The sequence below is a fragment of the Dermacentor andersoni genome, chromosome 3, assembly GCF_023375885.2.
Source record: "Dermacentor andersoni chromosome 3, qqDerAnde1_hic_scaffold, whole genome shotgun sequence".
NCBI lineage: Eukaryota > Metazoa > Arthropoda > Arachnida > Ixodida > Ixodidae > Dermacentor > Dermacentor andersoni.
Genome location: NC_092816.1, coordinates 99,858,490 through 99,882,858, shown reverse-complemented (window position 1 = coordinate 99,882,858; position 24,369 = coordinate 99,858,490). Strand labels below are relative to the sequence as shown.

General features: G+C 44.8%; 1 protein-coding gene across 1 annotated transcript in view; it reads right to left on the bottom strand.

Annotated features, from left to right (window-relative positions):
- Positions 1-6,969: 6,969 nt before the first annotated feature.
- Positions 6,970-24,369, bottom strand: part of LOC126541005 (uncharacterized) — a 39,153-nt gene continuing 21,753 nt past the window's right edge. Inside the window, exons 5-7 of the mRNA XM_072286867.1 lie at positions 12,284-12,463; positions 11,370-11,688; positions 6,970-7,939 (exon numbers count right to left, since the gene is read on the bottom strand). Of these exons, the coding sequence (XP_072142968.1) occupies positions 6,970-7,939; positions 11,370-11,688; positions 12,284-12,463 (1,469 nt within the window). The remainder of the gene's footprint in view (positions 7,940-11,369; positions 11,689-12,283; positions 12,464-24,369) is intronic.

Here is a 24,369-nt window from a genome sequence, read left to right as displayed (position 1 = left end):
CTTGCATTGGTGAATTTTCTTACGCTTTATGAGCTGGTTGTTACCCAGGCAATTACACATGCTTTTGCGTTGGAATGCCTTTCTTTGCTTAAGCTTTTCAATCTGCCAGTGCAATTCGTACAGGCGAAGTGGGGTTGTGCCTAGCCTGCATAATTTGGTCGTTTTGAAAAATACGATGGTGCTCTTCGTTTTTCTCTGATTCTTTCGCATTTAGAGCAAGGAGCGTATGCTGTTGAAACAACTTTCTCTTTTTGTAGCAAGTCTGCGTGAAATTGTTTTCGTCGGGAGTTAAAATTGGACGCGTGGGCGAAAATGAAAGCGATGCAGGAGCACAACTAGGACTGAATAAAAATAGGCGCTTTAACGAGTTCAACGTCTAGCAACTGCACGAAATAACCTCAAGTTCCCCCTTTATCGAAAGTCACAGTGAAAAAGCTAGCGGTTACAAGAACGTTCGTGTCTGTGAGCCTCAAATGTTTATTGATCGCACGCCCTTACAGAAGTTCGCCAGGTAATACAGCCTATGCAGAAGACAGTATGTTTTGTTGCATGAGCTAAGCGTCACTTTCGGTAGAAGTAAATTCTTCGGTTCTACTTTCACTTGAATTTTCGATCATACCAAGATGTTTGCAAGGATGCCGTCTCAAAATAAGCTCGCGCTACGGGCAGAACAACTTAGTTTGACGGATGAATATATTCTTGTGCATATATATCGTTCATAACGAATTATTCTATATGGATTTGTCGGCCGACATTTATTCTCTTTATAACGTATGCCTGCACAATGAAATAAAACTTACAGGGACGCGCCGACTACTAAACCGTTTGTCTGATTGTAGCTGCTCTTTATTAGCAGGGCTGAACACGCTGACAGAGCTAAGAAAAGCCCACACTCACTATGACTCCTTAACAACGTCGAAGTGCACTTCTGAGCCCATGACTGCTCAATTCTTTATTCAGCCTCCCGTAGTCATCAGAAAATGCACCGTTATAGTCCGTGAAAGTAGAGGGAAGTGAGAGCAGACCATGAACGAGAACTTGTGAGAACTTGCGGGCCGCGTTACAGGTTGCTCTACAATCTGACGAAGGATGTAGCTTGCGTGCTGCAGTTGACACACACTTTACGCAACGGTGTCTCTTGAAAGCAGTGCATTGGACAAAGTCCCTCCGAGGCAGACCTCAACATGGCATTCATCGAGATTGCCTTTATCCTCGGCACAATTTACAGGAAAAATGGTTTGGATCTCGGCCGCCCCAAGAAAGAGATGAAGGGCAAATAACGTCATGGTCCGAGATGGCAGCATTCAGCTTGCCAACTTCTGGCCAAGCACGTGGTAACACCAGTCTTGTTCGCTCGCCTAACGAGAGCTGAATAATGTAACTTTCGCTTACCTTCATTTCGTTTCGATAGCTAAGTTCGGGTGCTATCTCAAATGTCTTCTCGTAACAGGTTCTCGATGTTATTTAAAGAAAGCTTAGCCCGTATTCTCAAACGATCCTCCACTCGCAGTTCTTCCACCACTCAACCGAGTTGATCAAAACGTGTGTCTGTGTGTGTGTGCGCGTGCGTGCGTGCGTGCGTGCGTGCGTCTGTGTGCATGTACGTACTCATACGTATACTCGCTCAACGCTTCGCTGTATATAGGCTCCAACTCTGAATCAGATGCATTTTTTTCGAATTCTTGATTAGAATGCCACCGTGTATTCCTCAGCAGTCGTCCTAACCTCGCTGAGCCATGTGCCATAATTAGTTTAGCCATGCGATCTCCACATAAATGAACTCTAGTGTTGAATATTTTTCGCTGCAGTATTTAGTGGTTTCTTCCAGGGATCCCGACATTAGCATAATTTTTTTTTTGGAGAGGAGGCCTTAGTGGCCGTCTTGCTCAGTGTCTCCACAGTAGCGTAGGCTGACGGATGACGATATTGGAGAGGGGCGGTTGGGAATAAGCAGGCGAAAGAGGTGATTAACTGTTTGCCATTGAGGATCTGTTTGTTCTTTATGTTGAATCTCACTGGACTTTCGTAATGTGTTTTCACTTGAACAAGTATAGCGCGACTGGTTTTCAGCATCTATTCGCATGAACGAGACGTAGGTCAAAGGATGGCAAGTTCAGCATAAATGACCAGATATTCAAACCGAGAATGTTGAACGCATAAGTGTAGTGCTCTGCCACAGTGTACAACGCGTCAACATAAACAGTCGCAAACGCACTAGAACAAAGACTCGTAGGTCTTGAGCGTACAATGACGCTCAAGACCTACGAGATGCTCAAGACCTATTGGCAGAGAAATCTCTTGTAACTGTTTGAAAATTGGCTTGATCGTAAAATGATATTTATGTGCCAAGTAGTGTGAGGTGACTTTGACTGGATCACGCTGCTCACGTCCTGCACTTTCCCGCACCAACAAGTAAAAGTAATAAGCGTCTGCATGCATTTGATCCTGGCGTTCTCGTGCCTTCAGAAATGACATCATTGCATCAATCCCACGATTCCTTGTATCTTAACAGTGAGACTTCGCTTTGACTTCACATAGAAGCTTGCATGTGTTCTTGAATTATTTTTACTCGCATTATTGACAGTCATGACATCATATTATTCATTCATGTCACTACATTCTGCTTGTCTGCTGCACTATTGTTGTACTCTGTCTGGGACAAATTTGACGATACATTCTTTTCGCAATATACGAAAAACCTAAAAGCTGGCTGCATCTATCGTTCCCCCTCATCATCTGGAAGCGCGTTTTGCTTAGCCCTAGGTAATTTGATGCATAATTTATCATTCGAACCGAAAAATGTCATTATCTGGGCGATATTAATATTAACCTTTTAGATACATCCAACCGACTACTTAATTATTACATTAGCTGCCTAAATGGGCACGGATATGAAAACCTAATTACTCTTCCAACTCGTTGTCCCAGAATAAACCACATTGTATCCAATCTTCTTATTAACGCTGACTGTGGTGTTGTCGAAGCTTCAATAACCGATCATTACCCAACATTCGTGCGCTTAACTTCTACTGCTGGCACTACCGAAGGAAGCTTCACCAGAAGAAAAGATTAGATCGTCAATTTTTATTGAATTAATTGCCGCTGCAGACTGGTCCCCAGTAATGGTATGTGATAACGCTGAAACTGCCTAAAACACGTTTTCACAAATAATTTCTACTACTATTTCACATTCCACAGTACAACTGAATTGCAAAAAATGTTTTCAGCGCCCCGTAACCCATGGTTGTCCACCAGTTTGCTAAATTCCTTAAGGAAAAGAGATAACTTTTACAGAAAAACAATAAAAGAGCCATTTAACACTGCACTTCACGAAAGGTATAATAAATATTCTAACTTACAAGGAAAACTACTCAAACTGGCTAAAACAAAGTATTATGAAAATGAAATTAAGTCTGCAGGTAATGATGTCAAAAAGCAATGGAAAGTATTAAACACTTTTTTAGGTCGATCCAATCATAATTCCGAAATAACTATGATACAATCGGGGGATCTCCTCCTTGATAATTCCTTGGACATTGCAAACTACTTCCTTAATTTCTTCTGTGCAGATAATGAAGGGTGCGATCATTCATCGACCAAGACTTACCCCCGTGTGCCCCATCGCTTTTTCCTTCATCCCGCAACACCTGAAGACATAGTCACAGTCATTTCCAGTCTAAAAAATACAAGGCCTCGTCCCGATAACTTCAGCCCACCTCTCATAAAAATGATAGCATACCTAATATCTCAAATATTCTGTCACATAGTGAACCTTATCTTTAAAACAGGAATCTATCCAAATTCTTTGAAGAAGGCCAGAATAATCCCTGTTTTCAAGAAGGGAAATAAGCGTCTAACATCTAACTACCACCCTATTGCTATACTTTCCTTCTTTATTAAAATTATCGAAAGAGTAATCGTAACACGCTTATCAAGATGTTTATCAAAATTTTGTATCCCACCAAAGCAATTTGGGTTTAGGGAGGGTTACTCAACTGATTTGGCATTAATATTTCTAACAGACAAGACTCCCCAGGCCACTGAGACTGGAAATTTTGCTGGCGCATTATTTATTGACCTTTCTAAAGCCTTCGATTCAATTGTACATAACATCCTTTTTGGTAAGTTAGGCTCGATTGGTATAACCGGCCCGGCACTGCGATTATTACGTAACTATTTAAAAGATAGAGCATATACTGTATCAATATCCACCACTTACTCGCACCCTAAAACAACTAACGATGGTGTACCACAAGGATCTATATTAGGACCTCTCTTGTTTTTAATATACATTAACGACCTCCCACACTACTTAGAGTCCTCTGACTGTATCCTTTACGCTGACGACACTACCATATTCTCCTCACACAAAAGTCTTGATTTATTAATGTGTAAGCTTACCCACGACGCGGCTAATGTTGTAAACTGGTGCCGACTAAACAGACTACGCATTGATACTGCCAAATCTAACTTCGTCATCTTCTCAGCTAAACAAAAGCATATCTGAGTGTATCCATCGCTAACCTTTGCTTCCAGTGCACTTTATCCTACTGATAGTGTACTGTTTCTTGGCGTCATATTAGATAAACACCTAAAATTTGACGAGCATGTTTTATCCTTAACAAAGAAGGCAGCATTTGGAATTAGAATATTAATTAAAGTTCGCAATTTCTTTATTGTGAAGACACTCATCTCCCTCTACTACGGTTTTATTCACACGCATATTAATTATTGCATATCACCATGGGGAAACACGTATCCCACACATTTATCCCCACCACAGCATAACCAAAATCAAGCAATTCGCATCATTTCACGTAGCAGCTACACATCGGAAGCATCTCCATTGCTCAGATCTAACGGCATTTTGTCGTTACAGAAACCAAATAAATACTCACTTGGAATACTTCTTTATAAATCTGTTAACGGAAAGCTCCCATTCCCTATAATTACTAACAGCCAGTATCCATATTCCACGTCTACCCGTTTCGCTTCTACCAACAGCTGTTTACTACCAAAAGCTAGAACTAATTATGGTAAATTTACTACTAATTTTTCGGCCACACTACTTCGGAACTCATTATCGCGTCATATTAAGATACCATATAATTTTTTCACATTCAAATCTAACCTTCGTAAATTTTCGCACTCAATATAACAATTTCATCGTTATCATTACGTTAATAAGTGCTTTGAGTCATTAAATATTTTACAGCGTGAGCTAGCGACAAACTTAATATGGCGCCGTATAACGTAAAAATATTACTATATGTTTTTATTCCAATCTACTGAGGTCAAGTTTGCGTAACCGCCGCGCAAGCATCGGGCGGTCACCCGCAGGGTTATCTGAACGAACCAATCAAGCGCTCTCCACGTTCACAGGAGGTCAATTTTGTTTGCTTGAAAAACGAATAACACTGCCTGCACTGAGCGACTTGTCTTATCTAATTGGCTCACAAGAGGCGAGGAGAACGCTCAAGTGGAGAGGGGTTCGATGGGGCCGAGCCACTGCACTGAATATTGATAACCGGATGAAGAGGGTGGTGCCGGCGTCTGTGATTGGTCCACTTTCTCTTACTTAGCTTGCGTTCGCTCGTCGACAATCGCGGCAAGGAGTACGGAAGCTTAAGAATGGCGCTAAAATGGATCGTCAGCAAAGAAAAGTTGACAGAACGAGGTCATAAACGTGCCGAAAGTTCTAGAAAACGTTACACGGCCACGCATACGGTTTTATTACACGGAAATAAACCCATGCTCTCGGGCAGGGGCGAGTAGCCAGTGCAGGAGCGATCGGCAGCAGCCATCTTTTATTCCTTTCGGAACGGGGCAGCCTGTGGCTATTCCGAAGAAAATTCAGTTTTGTTCGGCACATTAAATGTATCTTTAACGCGTACGTGTCACTTTGACACGGTAAGTTTTTGCGGTTCTGTGACGTCGCGTGAGGGTCAGGTGCAGTGGGTGCAGCCCGTAAACTTTTGACCAATAGCCGAGGGCTAATGGCAAGAAGGCGTCGAATCAGAAATAACTATTTTTGTTTTGTTCGATCAAATTATGCATAATCAGTGGGTACACGTAATATCAGATGGGGAGCTATCAACGTTTTCGTGACGTCGAGTGACAGACAGGTGAAGTGGGGGTGGTCCAAAAACGTTTTTGAGCAATAGCGCTGGGCTGATTATAGAATTAAAATAGAAAAGTTTGGAATAGCTTTGCGTTATAGCGCCCATGCTGTCTTGCTTGTTTGCATATAGCTGCTTTGTATTTACATATCCTACTCATTTCTAATGGGAGGTCCCCTGTAGATTCTCTTGACTATAGGACCTCCCTCTGTATGTATGTATAATCCCCATTCGTAAGCTTATTATTTAGCACAATAAAGAGCTCTCGATCCTAAAAAACAAAAGAAAACTCACTTGAAATAATTTTTTTTAATATCATGCCCTTTATGTTGCGCAAAAAATCATGTGTATAACGTTGTGAGCTGTCGCCAAGGCGTAAGGCGGTTGGCAGCTGCTAGAACCTAATACACCAGTCAAGCGACTTATTGGAGCATTGTATTGGGGAGACAGTCTTCGTGTCATTGTGGGCAGTGATAATGTTCACAATAATAAATGCAAGATGCCTAATGCCGCATACACATACACGCGCGTTATAACATAAGAAAGGTTTAAGTTCAGGGAAGCCTCCTTGAAAATTGACCCTTGCAACTTATTCTCTACTGTGTTTTAAGCATATAAATGTCCATAGCATGGGACAGTTATAAGTAATCAGGCATTTTTGACAGAACAGTTTATTATGAAGCGGCAATCAGTAAACCTGATTGAAAACTCCAAGCAACCTGCTCCATTGCGTTGTGGATTCCGTGCGATCGGAGGGTCATGACTATGTAAATTTCTGCAAGGAGAGAAAAGGACAAATTAAACATTAGTGCTCAGACCAATACACCACAAGTAATCTGAAATAAGAACACTAAGTGCTGAATAGAAAGCAGTACTTACACTTCTTCTTGCGGAGGAGGGTGGAGTAGCTGAGAGGAGAGCCAAGACCGTAACCATAGTTCAGGCCGTATCCGAGGAGACCGTGGCCATAACCGTAGCTGCCGGCACCGTATCCGAGGGAGCCAACGCCGTAGCCGTAGTAAGCTGGGACAGCGTGAGCAACACCATAAGTGGCGACGGCTGGGGCCGCGTGGGCAACGCTGTAGGTGGCGACGGCTGGAGCGGCGTGGGCGACGGTGGCAACAGCTGGGGCAGCGTGGACGGCAGCAAAAGCTGGAGCAGCGTGAACAGCGGTCACGGCTGGGGCAGCGTGGACGGTAGCCACAGCTGGAGCAGCGTGAACAGTGGTCACGGCTGGGGCAGCGTGGACGGTAGCCACAGCTGGAGCAGCGTGCACAGTGGTCACGGCTGGGGCAGCAGCAAAGCTCTGGACAAGAGGAGCGGACTGGACCACCCTAGTTACAGCTGGGGCAGCGGCGTAGGTGGCGACAACTGGAGCGGACTGGACAACCCTGGTGACAGCTGGGGCAGCGGCGTAGGTAGCGACGGCTGGGGCGGCGTGGACAGCGGTCACAGCTGGAGCAGCGTGGACAGCGGTCACGGCTGGAGCAGCGTGGACAGCGGTCACAGCTGGAGCGGCGTGGTAGGTGGAGACGGTACGGGTAACGGCTGGGGCCGCGACCGCGTAGCTGGCGGATGGGGCATATCCGTATCCGTAACCAACACCGTAGCCAGTCAGGCCGGAGTAGCCCACTCCGTGGGAAAGGCCATAATGGGAAAGACCAAGGCCACCATAGCCGAGGCCGGAATAGCCAAGGCTGCCATAGCCGGCGCCGTAGCCGAGGTTACTGGCGAGGGTGTAGGTGCCGGTTGGGTGACCAAAGGCACAAGTGGCCAAGGCGAGGAGAACGCAGGCACGGAGCTGGAAAAGGAGAAACATTAGTAGTTATGAATATGCACTTAATTACCAAAAGAGTGCTGATGTAATGTTTGAGCATGTAGCCTCGAACCGTGGGATAGGTGTACACCTATGCCCTTTATTGAATCATACTCACTGTAGGCAAACACCTTCAGAAGAAATATTTATATGGTACAAACTGTTGTAACACTGTGGTGAGCAAGTGAGACTGTGGGCATGGAGCATGTTTATGATTCCCATTAAAAACCAGTGGGCCTCTGTAAATATACCGTGAGGTTCGAGAAAAACCACGACTGATTCTTAACGACCTATGTGATGTCAGGCGATGAGCGTAACTTGCGCTTGTAGGCACCTCAAAACTGCATAACAAATCTGCGTTTCAAGTTGGGGCTGTGTAACAAGATGGCTTCAAATACTCGCTTGAATTAGCCGACCGACCCGAGTATATCAGCGACTATGTTTGGAAAACCTAAAATCAATTGCTGATGCGTGCACTCATAAGAAATGGTTGCGTTAGCAAAATAACTGTTAATAGACTCGATAGCCTATTCTTCTGAATTTTCAATTGTACGCAATTTTCATATGCAGAGAACAATTAAAGTAGCGTTGAATAAATCTATCAATTGGTGTATGTATACGATGTGGTATCTGCAAAACTCAAAAAATGTAATTCTGGGGTTTCACAAGCCAAAACCACGAAATTACTATGAGGCACAGCGTAGTGGGTGTCTTTGTGCTAATGTTGACCACATTGGGTTCTTAAACGTGCACCCATTGTGCGATACATGGGCGTTTTTGCATTCCGCGCCAATCGAAATTCGGCCGCCGCGGCAGGGCTTCTATATCGGAACGTCGGGCTTAGCCGCGTAACACAAAAGCCGCTACGCTTCCACTGCGCGTACCGGCAAAACTGCTAAACATCGACATAGTTGCAGTGGTTCTTTTATTCTGTGCCCTGTAATCTGAATAATAGGCTGAAAGGAGGACTATATTGCGCTAGCATCACAAGCTGTGCGATTTGGAACCCTCTCAAAGAAACTAAAAAAAAAAAAGCTGACTTCAAATCGAATGGAGTCAAAGATTGTTGTTTTTAAATATCTTTATATATATATTGTTGTTTCGAGGTGTTTATTAGCTTTGAAAGCACCGCCACTTTTCCTTCCATTCAGTATCAGAGCACTGAGATTTGAAGTAATGTTTCTCTTTCCCCATATACTACAAAGAAGCTTGTGGGGCTAAACTCGCAGTGATTATCTCAACACAAGTAATGGGATGCAAGCTGCTGTTCTTTCTTTCAAATTTAACATGTTGACAAGGGAAGCTTGCTAGAGATGGACGTAGAAGAGAAAACATAGGTTGATCTCGTATATGTCTTAGCCAAAATAGCACTAAAATAGTTAAATAAAAGCAAGAAGGACAAATTTATCCAATAATGTTCTCTTCATGGTACCACACGGTAGGTAAGGCTGAGTTAACGAGGGACTTACCATGGTGGCAGTGGTCCTAATCGGATGGAGGAGCAGGCGCTTCTGATTTCGACTCTGAAAATGGGAGCTTTTATACATGATAGTTCGCTAAGGGAACAAGTCACAAACCGGATTTTAATGTTGCCGAGAGCGACGTTAACGCGCTCTTTAAGAATAATAATTTTCTCTCCGCCAGCATCCCGAAGCACACGTGCGCGTAGAAGGAGTAATAGTTTTACATATTCCTATTCTCCGCCTTTTTCACCTTTCATTTTAACTAGAACACCCAAGAAATAGCTTATTTGTATTTCAGGTCACATGCTGTGTTCTCGTTTTTAACGCAAGAAATATTACAAGGACGTGGGCGTCTGACTGAACAATTCTCAATTACACATTCAGTCCAGCGCCTTACACTGATCTTAATGTTACCCATGACCTTGCAGTGCACAGGGCACGAGCATCGCGAAATCGAACACTGCCTGAAAAAAAAAAAATACCGGCACCATTTTATTTTGTGTGATCGCTTGTAGTATAATATTTCTGTTATAACGTTAGGGCATTTTGAGAAGAAATTAAATTAGCTGAATAGATTGTATTGACAAAATTCTTAATTTAGATTCACAATATGAACGTACCCGTCTGGGACGAAAGTTTTACTGTTATGTGGCTTGAATCCCAAATCGCTACTAGCATTGATTGGACTCGAAAACTTTAGTATGGCCCTGCAGGATGGGCTTAGCGCTTAGCGGGTGTCTGGACGTGCTGGACGTCCCATTGCTGGTTGGCGAGCAGTGAACTTCTCAGAGACTTCTCCCACTTCTTCGAAGTAGAGTCGTGAAGACCGTTTCCACACTCCCAGAGCATGTGTGCTGGTGTCATTGTGTCTCCGCATGAGGGGCACGTGCCGGGTACGCGTCTGGTTAGAAAACGTGTAATTTGGTAATTTTGCAGCGTTTGGCTTCATTTGCATAGTGTTAGCGCCTGCACCCTTTTAAGTTTGGGGTGTGGTGGCGGTAAGATTCGTCGGCCCAGGTAGAAGTGTGCTGTAATTTCGGTCTACGTAATGAGCGCATCCCGGTTGTCAACTAGCTCGACGACATGGGGATGCCCGAAAACGGCGTGGTTGGTAAGCGCGCACGCTGCCTCATGGGCGATCTCGTTGAGGTTGGGCGGGGCGCCCGGCACCCGACCGAGATGGGAATGAAACCAGATGACACCGTGGTGCTTGAGGGTGCTCGGATCCGTGCTACGTAGGAAGCATAAAGCCTGGTCGGAGACGACTCCACGTTGAAAGGCTTTGATGGCCGGTCTGGAGTCACTGTAGATCACTTTCCGCTTGCCGTCGAGCACGGCCTGGGCTTTGGTTACTTGCTCCGCCACCTCGGAGTCTCAGTTGAGGAACGTGGCAGAGTTGAGGGTCCACTGCGTGGATCAGACAGCGACCGCGGCGAAGGCTTGGTTTTTGTGCTAGGCGGCGGCATCCCCGAACGTGACGTCGTTCGCTTTCATGTCTCCGCACATGAGAAGGGTGGTCGCCCGGGCAAGGTGACCGACTGTGTTGTGGTCAGGATGTACGTTTCGCGGAATGGGTACAATCGTAATGAAGTCTCAGATCTCGCGGGTAACAGGCATCAACTTCAGTGGATCCCCTGGGCATCGAGGAGAAGAGGCCGAGCTCGCCAGAATGTGGCGGCCCACTTTGGTGGTAGTGAGTCGGGTCACCTGCGTTCACTCCTGAGCCTTGGCGATCTCTTCTAGCTTGTGGTGCATGCTGAGCTAGAGGAGTTTATGTGTAGAATTGCTGATCGGAAGGCCGAGGGCCCGTTTCACTATCTTTTGAATGACGCCATTGCGTTTATTGCTTTCAGTGCGTAACGAACTGTTTATGGCAGCGACGTAGGGGAAATTACAGAGAACAAATGCGTGTACCAGACGTAGCAGGTTGTCTTCTTTGAGGCCGTTGTAACAGTTAGCCACTCTGTATACGAATCGCATGTTCGTATGGCGTTCTCCGTCTTGGTCGTGAGCATCTGCACTGTTTGGGTGTTTGTTCTGCGGAACTCGATGATCATGCACAGGACCCTGATGGAGCCTGCCTTGGGCACGGTACGCCCATCCCTTGTGCGAAGGGTGATGTTGCGTTCGGCCGAAGGTCTCCACCGTATGAGCTTGGCGCCCAGCCGTTTGATTGACATCAGCAACAGTTCCGACTTTGTTGGGGAGCGCTTCAGACCAGTGTATTCAAGGTAGAACTCGACGGTTTCGAGGACCTCCTCCAGGGCGGATTCGATGAAGCCATCCGACCCTGCGGAGCACCAGATGGTTATGTCTTCCTCGTAAAAGGTGTGGTTTAGCCCGTCGATCTTCGAGAGTCGTTCGGAGAGCCTGATCATCAAGAGATTTAAAAGCGTCGGCAAGAGGACTGATCCCTAGGGGGCGCCCCACTGTCCGAGCTCGACTGCTTCCGACACAACGTCTCCAGGCATACAACGGCCTTGCCCCGGGTAAGCATGGAGCGGACATAGTCATAGAACCCACACCAGAGCCCAAGGTCTGTGATCGCCTTCAGGATGGACGAGAGCGTGATGTTATGAATTGCCTTTTTCAAATCGAGGCCGAGTATGGCACGGGTTTCCTGTGTGTTTGCTCCGTCAAGAATCTGATGCTTTAGTAGTAACATGGTGTCTTATACAGATAACCCGGGTCGCAAACCGATCATGTGGTGCGGGAGGCATTCGTGGTCCTGGAGGTATCGACCGATGCTGTTGAGGACAACGTATTCGGCCATCTTACCGACGCACGATGTGAGCGAGGTGCGGCGGAGGTGATCTAGGCTAGGCGCCTTGCCCAGTTTGGCAATGAAGATCGCGTGGCCGAGGTTCCAGGCGTCGATAATTCGCCTTTCTTCCACACTTCGTTGATGGTATCGGTGAGGTAAATGACGGAAGGGTCATTCAGGTTGCGCAGGAGCTTTTTGGTCATGCCATCGTGATTGGGGACGGAGCGGCGGTTGAGTTCGTAGAGTGCGCGGCGTACCTCTTCGGCAGAAAAATCGGCGTCGAGGAGAGTGTTGTCGGGACCTGTGCGTTGAGGATGAGGAGTCAACTGGCCCGTGGGAAGCGGAAGATATCTCCGCGCGAGGGTCTTTGTGACGTCTTCCGGTGGTGCAGTCCGTTTGGCTTGATGGAGTATCTTCGCGAGCGAATGGTGCTGGTTAATACGGGTGTTGGTGTCGCCGAGCAGGTGCTTAAGGAGGTTCCACGTCTTGCCTTTACGGACCTGCCCGTCAATCAAGTTACAGGTCTCGTCCCACTGCTGTTCCGAAAGGGCGTGCCAGTGATCCGCTATGCTCTTGTTTGATAGGTGTTTGCGGAGCCTGCAATTGAGGCGCTGGCCTTTCTAGCGGGCCAGGAGTGACTGTTTGGCCTCAAGTAGGTGGGCGAGGCGACTGTCCATCTTCTCGGTGGGCAGGTCCGTACTTATGGTTTTCGTGACCTTAGCGACGTTGGCTTTGAGCCTAGCCGTCCCCGTCTCGAGGTTCAGGGCAAGTCGTACGGAAGGGGTCCCAATCAACTCACGTGTACGACTTGCTCTTCTTGCCGACGGTTGGGAAGTGTACTGCCTGTAAGGAGTGGTCGCTACCAAGAGCTACCGCTAGATTGGACCAGTCGGCGTCAGTTGGCGTCAGCGATATTCTTGACGAAGCAGAGATCCGCGTTTCTGTGCGTCTGCGTGGGCGTGCCGGTGCGGTTGAAAAAAGCCTTGTCCGTAATGAAGATAAGGTCCATGTCATTCGCGTTGTGCCAGAAATCATTGCCCTTGGCGGTGAAGTACGCGTAGCGCTCGGTGCGATGCGAGGGGTTAAAGTCGCCTGTGATCTCTAGCGCGTTGGATCTGGTGAGGTGGTTGGCTTTTTTGGAACAAGCGTTTGAACCGTTGTCTGTGGTTGCGCGAGCTACTGTACACGTTGAGGATGTACACGCTTTGTCGAGACACGTTGCCAGTGAGAATATCTGCCTCGACGTGTTCGATTTCTTGTCCGTTCTACTTTTTTTAATCCTACGTACTTTGAAGTTTGAATCGCTGCAACGCAAGCCTCACGTTCTCGTATAGATGGAGCAGAATAGAGGAAAGGCGAGAAATGCATACAGAGGAGAATTAGCTCAAGCTTATCCTAATGTGTGCTTAAAAATTGTGCAATAAAGACAGGAACAAGATCTATAGGAGTGGACTGGTGCCGACTTGTCCTGTATTTGTTCTCTGTGTTTTTATGTGTCTATGCTAAATCTTTAATTGTTGTACAACTAGCCGAGCAGCACGTGTTAATCATGCTCTAATTATTTCAAGCTATTGTCAAATGAATGTGCGTACTCTACCATCTTCTCATCCTGAAAATGACCTTCGTCTGTGCTCAGACAAATTACTCAAAAGTAAAGTTGGCTTTAAGAGCATGGACACAGTGTTTCGACTGCTGTGTTCGATTGAATAAATAATGTAACTTGGTAATTAAGAAAGCAGGAGAAAACTGAATATTGACATGCCTTAATCCAGCTTAAAGTTGGGGCATCTCTTTCTTATTCTGCTACGCTTCACTAAAGCAGGAAGCTTGTGCTTGCAGTGCGCGCAGTTATCGACAATGGCTTACTTGATTCTATCAGCACAAAATTAATGTGGTTCTATTGTATTTGGCGTTGGGATGCACATCTACACAAGCCATCAATCCATTGCGCCACTGACATTCTCCTGAATAAAAGGAACCATTTCCGGGTGACTTTTATATGGTGTTACTATCCTCAGTGATGATTAAATCATGGTATGTGAAGGCTTTCACAAAAGGAAAATATATTTACATTATATTTAGAGGGTTATAAGGAGGAAAGAGAAAAGCAGAAGGCAGGGAAGTTAACCAGAATAACGTCTGGTTGGCTACCTTACATCGGGGGAATCGGAAAGGGGAAAACAAAGCTGACAGGGACAGAGAGGAGGGAAGGAAAGAAGGAAATTAGCGATGAGTTTGCTGGCGCATGTGGTCCAATAGAAATTGCATTAATAGTCACAGACGCTCACACAAGCCCGCTGTCCTCAAGAAGCACAAAAGCGCCTTCACCGCTTTATGGGCCGACGAGCGATGGGGGCGGTGTTCCCGCAACACCTGCACAGAAAGCGGCCGATTGTCCAGTTTTTGGAGAGCGTTAGCAAGTTCTTGTCTTTCTTGGGCATTGGACAGTGGACAGGGGCACAGCAGGTGGTCGATATTTTCTTTGGTGACGCAGACCTCGCCTTACAGGATTATAAAGCACACAACTATAGCGTGCTGCAGACCAGAAGCGTCTTCTTCATGGACGCTGCTATCGCTGCTCTAGATGCATGACTCTCGGCTGCTAAAGCACCGTCGCGGAACTTGCTATGTTGCTGACGGGTGCTAAAACTAAAGGCAGGATACGCGAACGATGCCAGTATGCGGCGAAGCACAAAAAGAAGAGGGCTCGAGCAGGCCAATCTCATAAGTAAAGTCTTTTATGCGTCGTGGGGTCCTGTGTAAAGGTAAAACAATTTTTCAGAGTCTAACGCTCCGAGTCGGAATGTATAAAAAGAACAAGGGCAATCGGGGTGCACGTGACCGTGCGACGGTAGGAGCCATAACGTTGCCTGTAGTAGCCTTACGATAGAGTAAGGTGATCGCGGGCAATCTGGTATGCTTCATAAACTCTGGTGATAACGTCACGGGCTTACTCACTCAACAAATGGTTGGCATCAGGAAAAGTAGCGTTAAAAGCTAACGTTTTGTGGCGGTCGAACGAGAGATAAAACGACAAAAAACCAGCGGTATTGTGAAAGGAGGAATTTGTAGGGAAGTGTACCGAAGCACAATGGAGCGTCCCTGTGCTGATGGTCAGATGGCATATGCATAGAAAACTTGTCAGCTAGGGTCCGGTTGAATGGTTCAGTCAGGCCATCGGTTTGCGGCTGGTAAGGCGTCGTGAATTTTTGTTTTGTTGCCCAGGAGTGAAGCAGGTCAACGATAACTCTGAAAAGAAAGTAACGGCCACGATTGGTGAGAACATGACGAGGGGCGCCATACTGAACGGCGACATCGTGTATCAAGAAATCGGTGACGTCCGTAGCACAACTAGTTGGGAGAACTAGTATTAATGCGTATCATGAACGGTCGTATGTAGAAGTGGCAATCATTTTCATTTCCAAAAACAGAGGCAGGCAAGAAACTGAGAAGGTCAAGAACAACTCGAAAAAAAAAAAACGGGTCAGACGTGGCGCCAAGGGGCTGGAGGAAGCCAGCAGGAAGCATAGGCGATTTCTTTCAAAGTTGGCGCAGTTCGCATGCAGAGTTGTCATCATCATCATCATCATCATCATCATCATCATCATCATCATCAGCCTGGTTACGCCCACTGCAGGGCAAAGGCCTCTCCCATACTTCTCCAACAACCCCGGTCATGTACTAATTGTGGCCATGCCGTCCCTGCAAACTTCTTAATCTCATCCGCCCACCTAACTTTCTGCCGCCCCCTGCTACGCTTCCCTTCCCTTGGGATCCAGTCCGTAACCCTTAATGACCATCGGTTATCTTCCCTCCTCATTACATGTCCTGTCCATGCCCATTTCTTTTTCTTGATTTCAACTAAGATGTCATTAATTCGCGTTTGTTCCCTCACCCAATCTGCTCTTTTCTTATCCCTTAACGTTACACCTATCATTCTTCTTTCCATAGCTCGTTGCGTCGTCCTCAATTTGAGTTGAACTCTTTTCGTAAGCCTCCAGGTTTCTGCCCCGTAGATGATTACTGGTAAGACACAGCTATTATATACTTTTCTCTTGAGGGATAATGGCAACCTGCTGTTCATGATCTGAGAATGCCTGCCAAACGCACCCCAGCCCAGTCTTATTCTTCTGATTATTTCCGTCTGATGATCCGGATCCGCCGTCACAACCTGCCCTAAGTAGGTGTATTCCCTTACGATTTCCAGTGTCTCACTGCCTATTGTAAATTGCTGTTCTCTTCCGAGACTGTTAAACATTACTTTAGTTTTCTGCAGATTAATTTTTAGACCCACTCTTCTGCTTTGCCTCTCCAGGTCAGTGAGCATGCATTGCAATTGGTCCCCTGAGTTACTAAGCAAGGCAATATCATCATCAGAGTTGTAGCGACGGCCAAAGCGGTAATAATCGGGCTAGGAGAACTGAAGCCGAACATTGTTGTAGGTCCGGAGACTTAGAAGAGACTAGTGGCTGCGGCGTCAAGGATCTGCCTGAGAACACTCAAGCGTAAACGAGAAGGGATGATAAGCGGTAGCTCACGTCTGTTTGAGTGGAAGTTCTGGGGGTCTAATGTGCCGTTTTCAAGCATGGAGAGACGATGGCACGGGTGGAGTTTTCCGGAATCGCACTTCTGTATAAGCTTATGAGGGGGAGTGCCATCTACAGGGAATTTTTAACAAGATGACAGACCTTAAAGCACAGCTCCAGAAAGCCTCGATTTCTTTCGTGCAAGTTGGAAAGGGGGAAGTTTCCGCACTGCTTGAACTTTGTCAGGATCATGGTGAACATAGATTGAGACGACGAGATGGCCGACCATTTCATGTCTGAAGTAGCACTTGGACGAATTATGTGGCAGGCTGCCTTCGCGAAAAACAACAATGCTAAAGCAAAGGCACCCAAGATGCGCTTCAAATATTGGTGAAATGCAAAGACGTGAAAATATAATACGCAGATGCACCATATAAACCTTGTTAGAGGAGGTTCATTAGGCGCCCAAATGGGTCCGGGGCGTGGCCTAATCTGAAGGGTGTGATTTTAAATTCATAAACACCTTTACGAATAACAAAAGCTGTCTGTTCACGGTCCTGTATCATCGATGGCGATTTCCTTGTACCCTGGCCGAAGATCGATTCAATAAAAATATTCGGTGCTGTGAGTGCAGCACAGAACATCGTCTACGCTATCAGTCAAATCACACTTTAACAGCACCGGCTATCCTGGACAAATGTTTTAAGTAGCCACGCTTAGTATGCGGCTCGTGTATAGGCGGCTCACAGTGTAAAGAAAGCCTAATTAAGTGGCCTGCAATATTCGCACCACTTTTTTATGCGGACAAAAGTAAAGAAATGGCTCTTGCCGAGTGGACATCCGTTAACAAGGACATAGTTATGTGGTCAAATGTTCTGACTAACCATGCTTACCATTTGGCCCGACATATAAATGGCCCATTTTTATGTGTTTAGGAAGTTCAAAATAGCGACGCTTACTATGCCGCCAGTAGTGTAAGCGGCTTTTAAAGACTGAATTTTTAACAGTTTTTCAAGTGTTCTTTTACAATGTGCAATTGCGCCATGAGGAATCTCGCCATGGGGCTCCATTCGAAGTAGTAATGAATTGGTTACAGAGGCTCCTTCTATAACTAGTGATGAAGTTAAAAGGGCCTTACAAGACATCAAACTGGGAAACGCAGCAAGAGAAGATGCGCTACCAGTCAATTTAATCAAAAAGGGAGGAGACATACTGCTTGAAAAGCTAGCGGCCCTTTATACGAACTGTCTATCGACTTCAAGGAACCCAGAGAAGTGGAAGAATGGCAACATTATACTAATGAACCAGAAGGGAGACGTTAAAGAGTTGAAAATTATAAGCCCATTAGCTTAGTTCCAGTATTACACAAATATTTACCACGATAATCTACAATAGAATAAGGCAAACACTGGACTTTAGTGAACCAGGAGAACAGGCACTTTGAGGAAAGGATACTCTACAGTGGATAGCACCCATGTAATCAATCAGGTGATCGAGAAATCTGTAGAGTACAATCAGCCTCTTTATATGGAATTCATAAATTACGAAAAGACATTTGATTCAGTAGAGATACGAGCAGTCATAAAGGCATTACGTAATCAAGGTGTAGAGGACGTTTACGTAAATATCTTGGAAATTATCTACAGAGATTCCACAGCTACCTCAATTTTCCATAAGAAAATTAGAAAGATACTTATTAAGAAATGGGTCAGACAAGGAGAAACAATCTCTCCAATGCTATTCGTTGCATGCTTGGAAGAAGTATCCAATCAATTAAACTGGGAAGGCTGAGGAGTAAGGATGAACGGTGAATATCTCAGCAACCTTCGATTTGCAGGTGGCATTTTTCTCTTCAGCAACGCTCAGGACCAGTTACAACAAATGATTCTGAAAAAGTATAAGAATGTGGTTGAAGATCAATATGCTGACAACAAAGATAATACGATAATAATCAATAGGCGGGCAAGGCGAGAAGAGTCAAGGATCGCCAGTCAGCCTCTAGAGTCTGTGAAGGAGCACGTTTACTTCGGTCAATTACTCACAGGTTACCCTGGTCATGAGAAAGAAATTTACAGAAGAATAAAAATGGGTTAGAGCGCATTCGGCAGATATTGCCAGATCCTGACCGGAAGTTTACCATTATCATTACAAAGAAAGCTGTTCAATCAAGGCATTCTACCGGTGCTGACATATGGGACCGAAACTTAGAGATTGACAAAGAAGCTCGAAAACAAGTTAAGGACTGCGCAAAGATCGATAGCACGAAGAATGTTAGGTGTAACGTTAGGAGACAGAAACAGAGTTGTGTGAATCAGAGAGCAAACGGGGATAGCCGATATTCAAATTGACATTATGACAAAGAAATGGAGATTGCCAGTTCATGTAATGCATAGGTTAGATAACCGGTGGATCGTTAGGGTTGCAGAATGGGTGCCAAGACGAGGGAAGCGCAGTCGAGAATCGCAGAACGCTAGGTGGGGTGATAAATTTAAGAAATTCGCAGGTGCTGGCTGGAATTAGTTGGCGCAGGAGAGGGGTAATTGGAGACCGCAGTGAGAGGCCTTCGCCCTGCAGCGGATCTAAAATAGTCTGATGATGATGACGAAGTGTTCTTTTACACTGTGGAATTGCACCATGGCATGTATACAAGGCTTCGTACATGTACACACAGTGGTGTGCCACAGAACATACGTGACACAGGATTTGAACGCAGTGATACTGTGTGGTAGACCGGCACTCGAACCACTACACCACGAAATGGTATCTGTTCGTTTCTTACATGGCATTTATTCAAGCGATTATTATATTATGTACGCCACAAACGGGTGAATTTAAATCTAGTACATACACGCGGAGTAAACGAATTGATTATAATTCAGCAAATTTGTCCTTCAAATTTGCAGTGATCGTGGATAGTTGCCATAGGATCTATACACATTTGTTTTTTGTTGGAAGTGGTTTCTGTCTGCGTATAGGTCCAACCGAATACAGTTCCGTGTCCTGAATATATAGCTAGGTTAATGCTGGCGTTCAAGCACCAAATTGGCTGCTACGATGTAGGTCTGCAATGGCGATGATTTTGAACTGCTCAGCGCTTACCGCTTTAATTTTTTCCGTCGTATAGCTGGGGTACGTCACATTTCATGTAATTTCATTTATTTACTCTCATGGCCGTTCGGAGTTACAGAGGGGAGTGGTTAATGGCCATGAATACATGTGTGGAAGACAGATTAATGAAGATGGTCATATACAGGCTTCGAGTACTGTAACAGACACGAAGGAAGTGGGAAGGCGGCTCCAGTCCCCGCTGATCTTCGGAAAACATGCATCAAAACAAGTCCCGCAGCTTGGAACGCCAACTTTGAACCGGCGTCCATTCAGGATGAAAAGTAAGTAGGAGTAGTAACAAGTGATTGGTTTAGCGCTTCATTGGTGAAATTATTTACCTTGAGAAACACTTCCAATTTACAGATGTTAACAATTATTCCTCGACGTCGTTAAATATAACAAATGGAGTACCCCAAGGATCAGTATTAGGTCCTACCCTGTTTTTGTTATACATTAATGGCATAACTCAGATTGACAACACCCTTGATATAGTAATGTTTGCTGACGATACTAACGTATTTTTTACTTCACGGACGAAACGTGAACTTCAAGAAAAGACTAATCATTATCTACAAATCCTATCCAAATGGCTAAATGATAATTGTCTACAATTAAATGCCTCTAAAACTAAATACATCATTTTTCCCCTCCAAATAAATGCGACCAACATGACATGCATATTACGTATAGAACCGAGATTATTCAGCAAACACCTGAGCAAAAATTCCTAGGCGTTTGGTTCCAAGAGTCTTTGGTATGGTCATGTCACGTCGACCATTTGGTAGTCGATATAGCTCTATGAATAGGATGTATTAGAAAGATTTCTACATAATACCTCTTCAGCTAAAAAAAACTCTTTATTACACTCTAGTATATTCTAAGATTGCCTACTGTTCGCTAGTATGGGGCACCACCACTCAGCGCAACTATAATAGATTGACGGTACTACAAAAGCGCGTGCTACGTATATTTGAATATTATGCAGGAGATATGCGTGACTTACCTACCAGGGAGTTATTTCTGAAACACAACATGCTTATGGCCAATCAAATTTATCTCTATAAATTAGTGCAACATATGCACACCACAAACATATACAAAGACAGTGATATGGTAGTTGAACATAAGTACGGGTTTAGGCAGCATAGGAGGACGCTTCCGAAGATTAGGACAAATTACGGGAAACAATCGGTAACATATCAAGCTATACAGATTCTAAATAAACAGAAAGACATAATAAATTGGGCAGACAGCCGTGGTAAACTTAAAAGAATGTACAAAACGTTCCTTGTCAGAACAGCAGGTTTATTGTAGACTGTTTTACATTACTTTCTACTATGACCATGACATTCCTGATTTTCTTTTTTTTCTGTTTTGTAAGCACAATGTACTGGTATATAATCGTTATCTACATATCTGTAACAGGATAAAGGGTCTACTAGCTATCTAACACATGAATCCTGTGTGACCTTTTCTATATGTATATCTATCTGCGTGATCTATGTACACATGTGTGCATTTCATACTTCTTATCTGATGTATTAGAAGTCACTTTCTTTCCTTCATCAGCTGTACATTGAGTGCAACTGTAATTTTAATATAATGTGCACCTTACTGTATATGTTATTGCACGCGCGCAAATGCTGTATGAACTGAACGGGGTCAGGGGCCCAGTCAGGCTATTTCAGCCTTTAGTCTCTGTCTCCGCGGGAAATACCCTGAAATAAAGTGATCTTGATTTGATTTGATTTGACGAGAAACACGACGGCGTAAAGAAAGGTTAGGAAGATCTAATGTTTTCTTCATAAGCGTTACACTGGCTAAATGAGAATAATTCGAATGTATAAAACAAAAAGAGCGAATTTCGATGGATTCGAGATTTTGTATGAATGGTTTGGTGTGGGGATTCCAAACGGAAGAGCTGTACTCTACTTTCGGACGCACAAGAGTCTTGCATAGAATTAGTTTTAGGGGCACAGGTGCCAGGGAAAAATTAGAGCAAAGGAAATCAAGTGTTCGGTTAGCATTATTAGTGATATTTTCAGGGTGCGTTTTCCGTGATAGGTATGTGGTAATTCATAGCCCAAGATAGTTATAATCATAGTAAGGAGAGCTGCTGAACAAGTAAGCGCATGAAGACTGGTTAGGCGTTCGCGTTATTCGCTTTGCTTTGAATTTACCAATATTTTGTTTCATAGACCCGGTGTGGCATCAAGTGGAGATGGTATCGAGTTCACATTGAAGAGTGACTGTATCAGAAGGTGTACATATTCGTCTAAATAATACACAATCATCAACGTAGAGTGTAATTTGTGAGTCAATAGAATAAGGATGGTTGTTAATATAAATCAGGAAAAGCAGAGGACCCTGTACGGAGCCTTGGGGTACTCCGGATTTTACGGGGCACACAGGTGAGTCACAGTTATTAATTGTAATGTACCGGGCACGGCCCTGCAGAAAAAACAAGATCCACTTCATCAGATTAGTATTACCATCTAGTTTACAAAGATTGAAATGTAGTAGTTGATATGACACAGTATCGCATGGCTTCGCAAAGTCTAAAAAAATCCTGTCTACAAGTGATGAACAATCCAAGATGGAAAATAAATCATTAGTAAAAGTGAGCAGTTTCGCGTGAGTGTTACTTGTGAAAACCTTGTTGATTATGTGGGAAGAAATAGTTGGATTCGAGGTGTGACATCAGGCTAGAATATAGTAAGTGCTCAAGCAACTTTCATGGAACTGACGTTAGTGTAATAGCTCTGTAGTTGTGGTAGCTATGAACGTCCGCATATTTATTCACCGGAACCACCTTTCCCACCTTCCAGTCGTCCGGCAACGTGGCACTCTGCAATGACTCCAATAACATATAGGACAGTTTAATGTAAGAATAGGTTTAAATGCTTTCATAAACTTGTAGTTAATACCATCGGTACCAGCTGACGATGAAATTTTCGCAACTTGAATGATTTTAGAATGCCTACCCAGTCGATAAGATTAGGGTCCTTCTATAAGAGCTCAGGCGAATAAATAATCGGATAGTAATAGTAGTAATAGTATATAGATAAAAGGCGAAGCAGAAAGCATGCATGTCTGCTCTTCAAGTGCGCACCTTAACAGCCCTAGTAGCTGTGAGTTGGATGGTGTCGCTTACCGCCCAAGTTATAGTTCGGAATTCGAAGCACCAGAAATTGGTCTATTCATCAATTACTGAGAGAGCGCTTTTGATATTACCTATACTGACACATGCATACTTCCTCTCTAATTCAAATGTTTGCCTTTTGACAAACATACTTGTATAAGTACACTTGCATACATGGTTATACGTGTGGCCCCGGGTGGTGTTGGTGATGATGTTGATGTAGCCACAGGCAGGGTTAGCCTGGCAGACCTGGCCGGCAATTGTTGCGCGAATGTGGTGCCAGCACTTCATGCAGTGTCGTTTATAGTGGGACATAATTTGAGCGTCATGCTATTTCCATACTACCTAGTTCCTCCATACAACCTGAACATATAATGTCAACTCGCAGTATTTCTAGAACACACCGATTTACTTATCGAAGAATGCATTATTTTCAACAGATTCTTTGATTTACTTGATACTTGAGTTAATGATTCGGTCTATGCCCATGGTAGATTCTTGATCAATCCTCCAGAAGAGGTATGTATTATGCTGTGGCAGAAAGGGTACAAGATTCCTAAATGTAGCAAGATCTGCGTCGCACTCCTTTGTGCATAAACGTATCATTACTATTAAGGTGAAAGCCTTAAGTTGCTCAAACCCCCGATGGCCTTGAAAACAATTTGCCGTCCGGTCCACAGGTACAAAAACCATCAGCAATAGCTCGCACCCCCTAAGCGAAAAATGCAATCGCTCATCCATCGTAATACGGATGCTACAAACACTCACCCAAGTGAAGCGTAGAGTGCACAGATTCTTTGGAATCACGGATACCACATACAGGAACGCGGCGTTTGTCGAGTGGTACACAAAAAAAAAAATCCCGGGACATTCTCAATGGCTCATAGCGGTAAGCAAGCAAAAACTGCCACGGCTCATATTTCCGTAAGGCTTAGGCTGCAACCGCTTAGCAAAATGAAGCGAAAAGTGCATACATTCATTGAAGTCACCATTACGACACACACAAAAGCATACGTTTCAGTGCCCTGCTGCGAGGACGCAACGTAATGTCGAAGAGAAACGTCGTCGGCGCAAGTGTGACCCCGCTATACGAGCGCGCGAAGCCGCAGCTAGGCATTGAACGTGAGCCGAAGAAGCAGAACTGCGAAAGCCGCAACGCCACGATGCGAGATGGCGCATCACCAAGTGTGCAGCAGGCTTTCGCCTTCATGTGTACAGGAGTGTAACATGCTGCCGAACTTTTTTTCCTTCGACAAACGTCATACATAGACTTCATCCCCCTGATATCTCTGCATAGACATTTCACACTATACCTTCCTCATATAGTACCTTTATTTCGGCACACCTAATGCACGGCGTAATCAATCAACACGAATGAAACAACTAAAATTGCATGGGATTAACGTTTTCAACTGTATAGGGGACCAACAT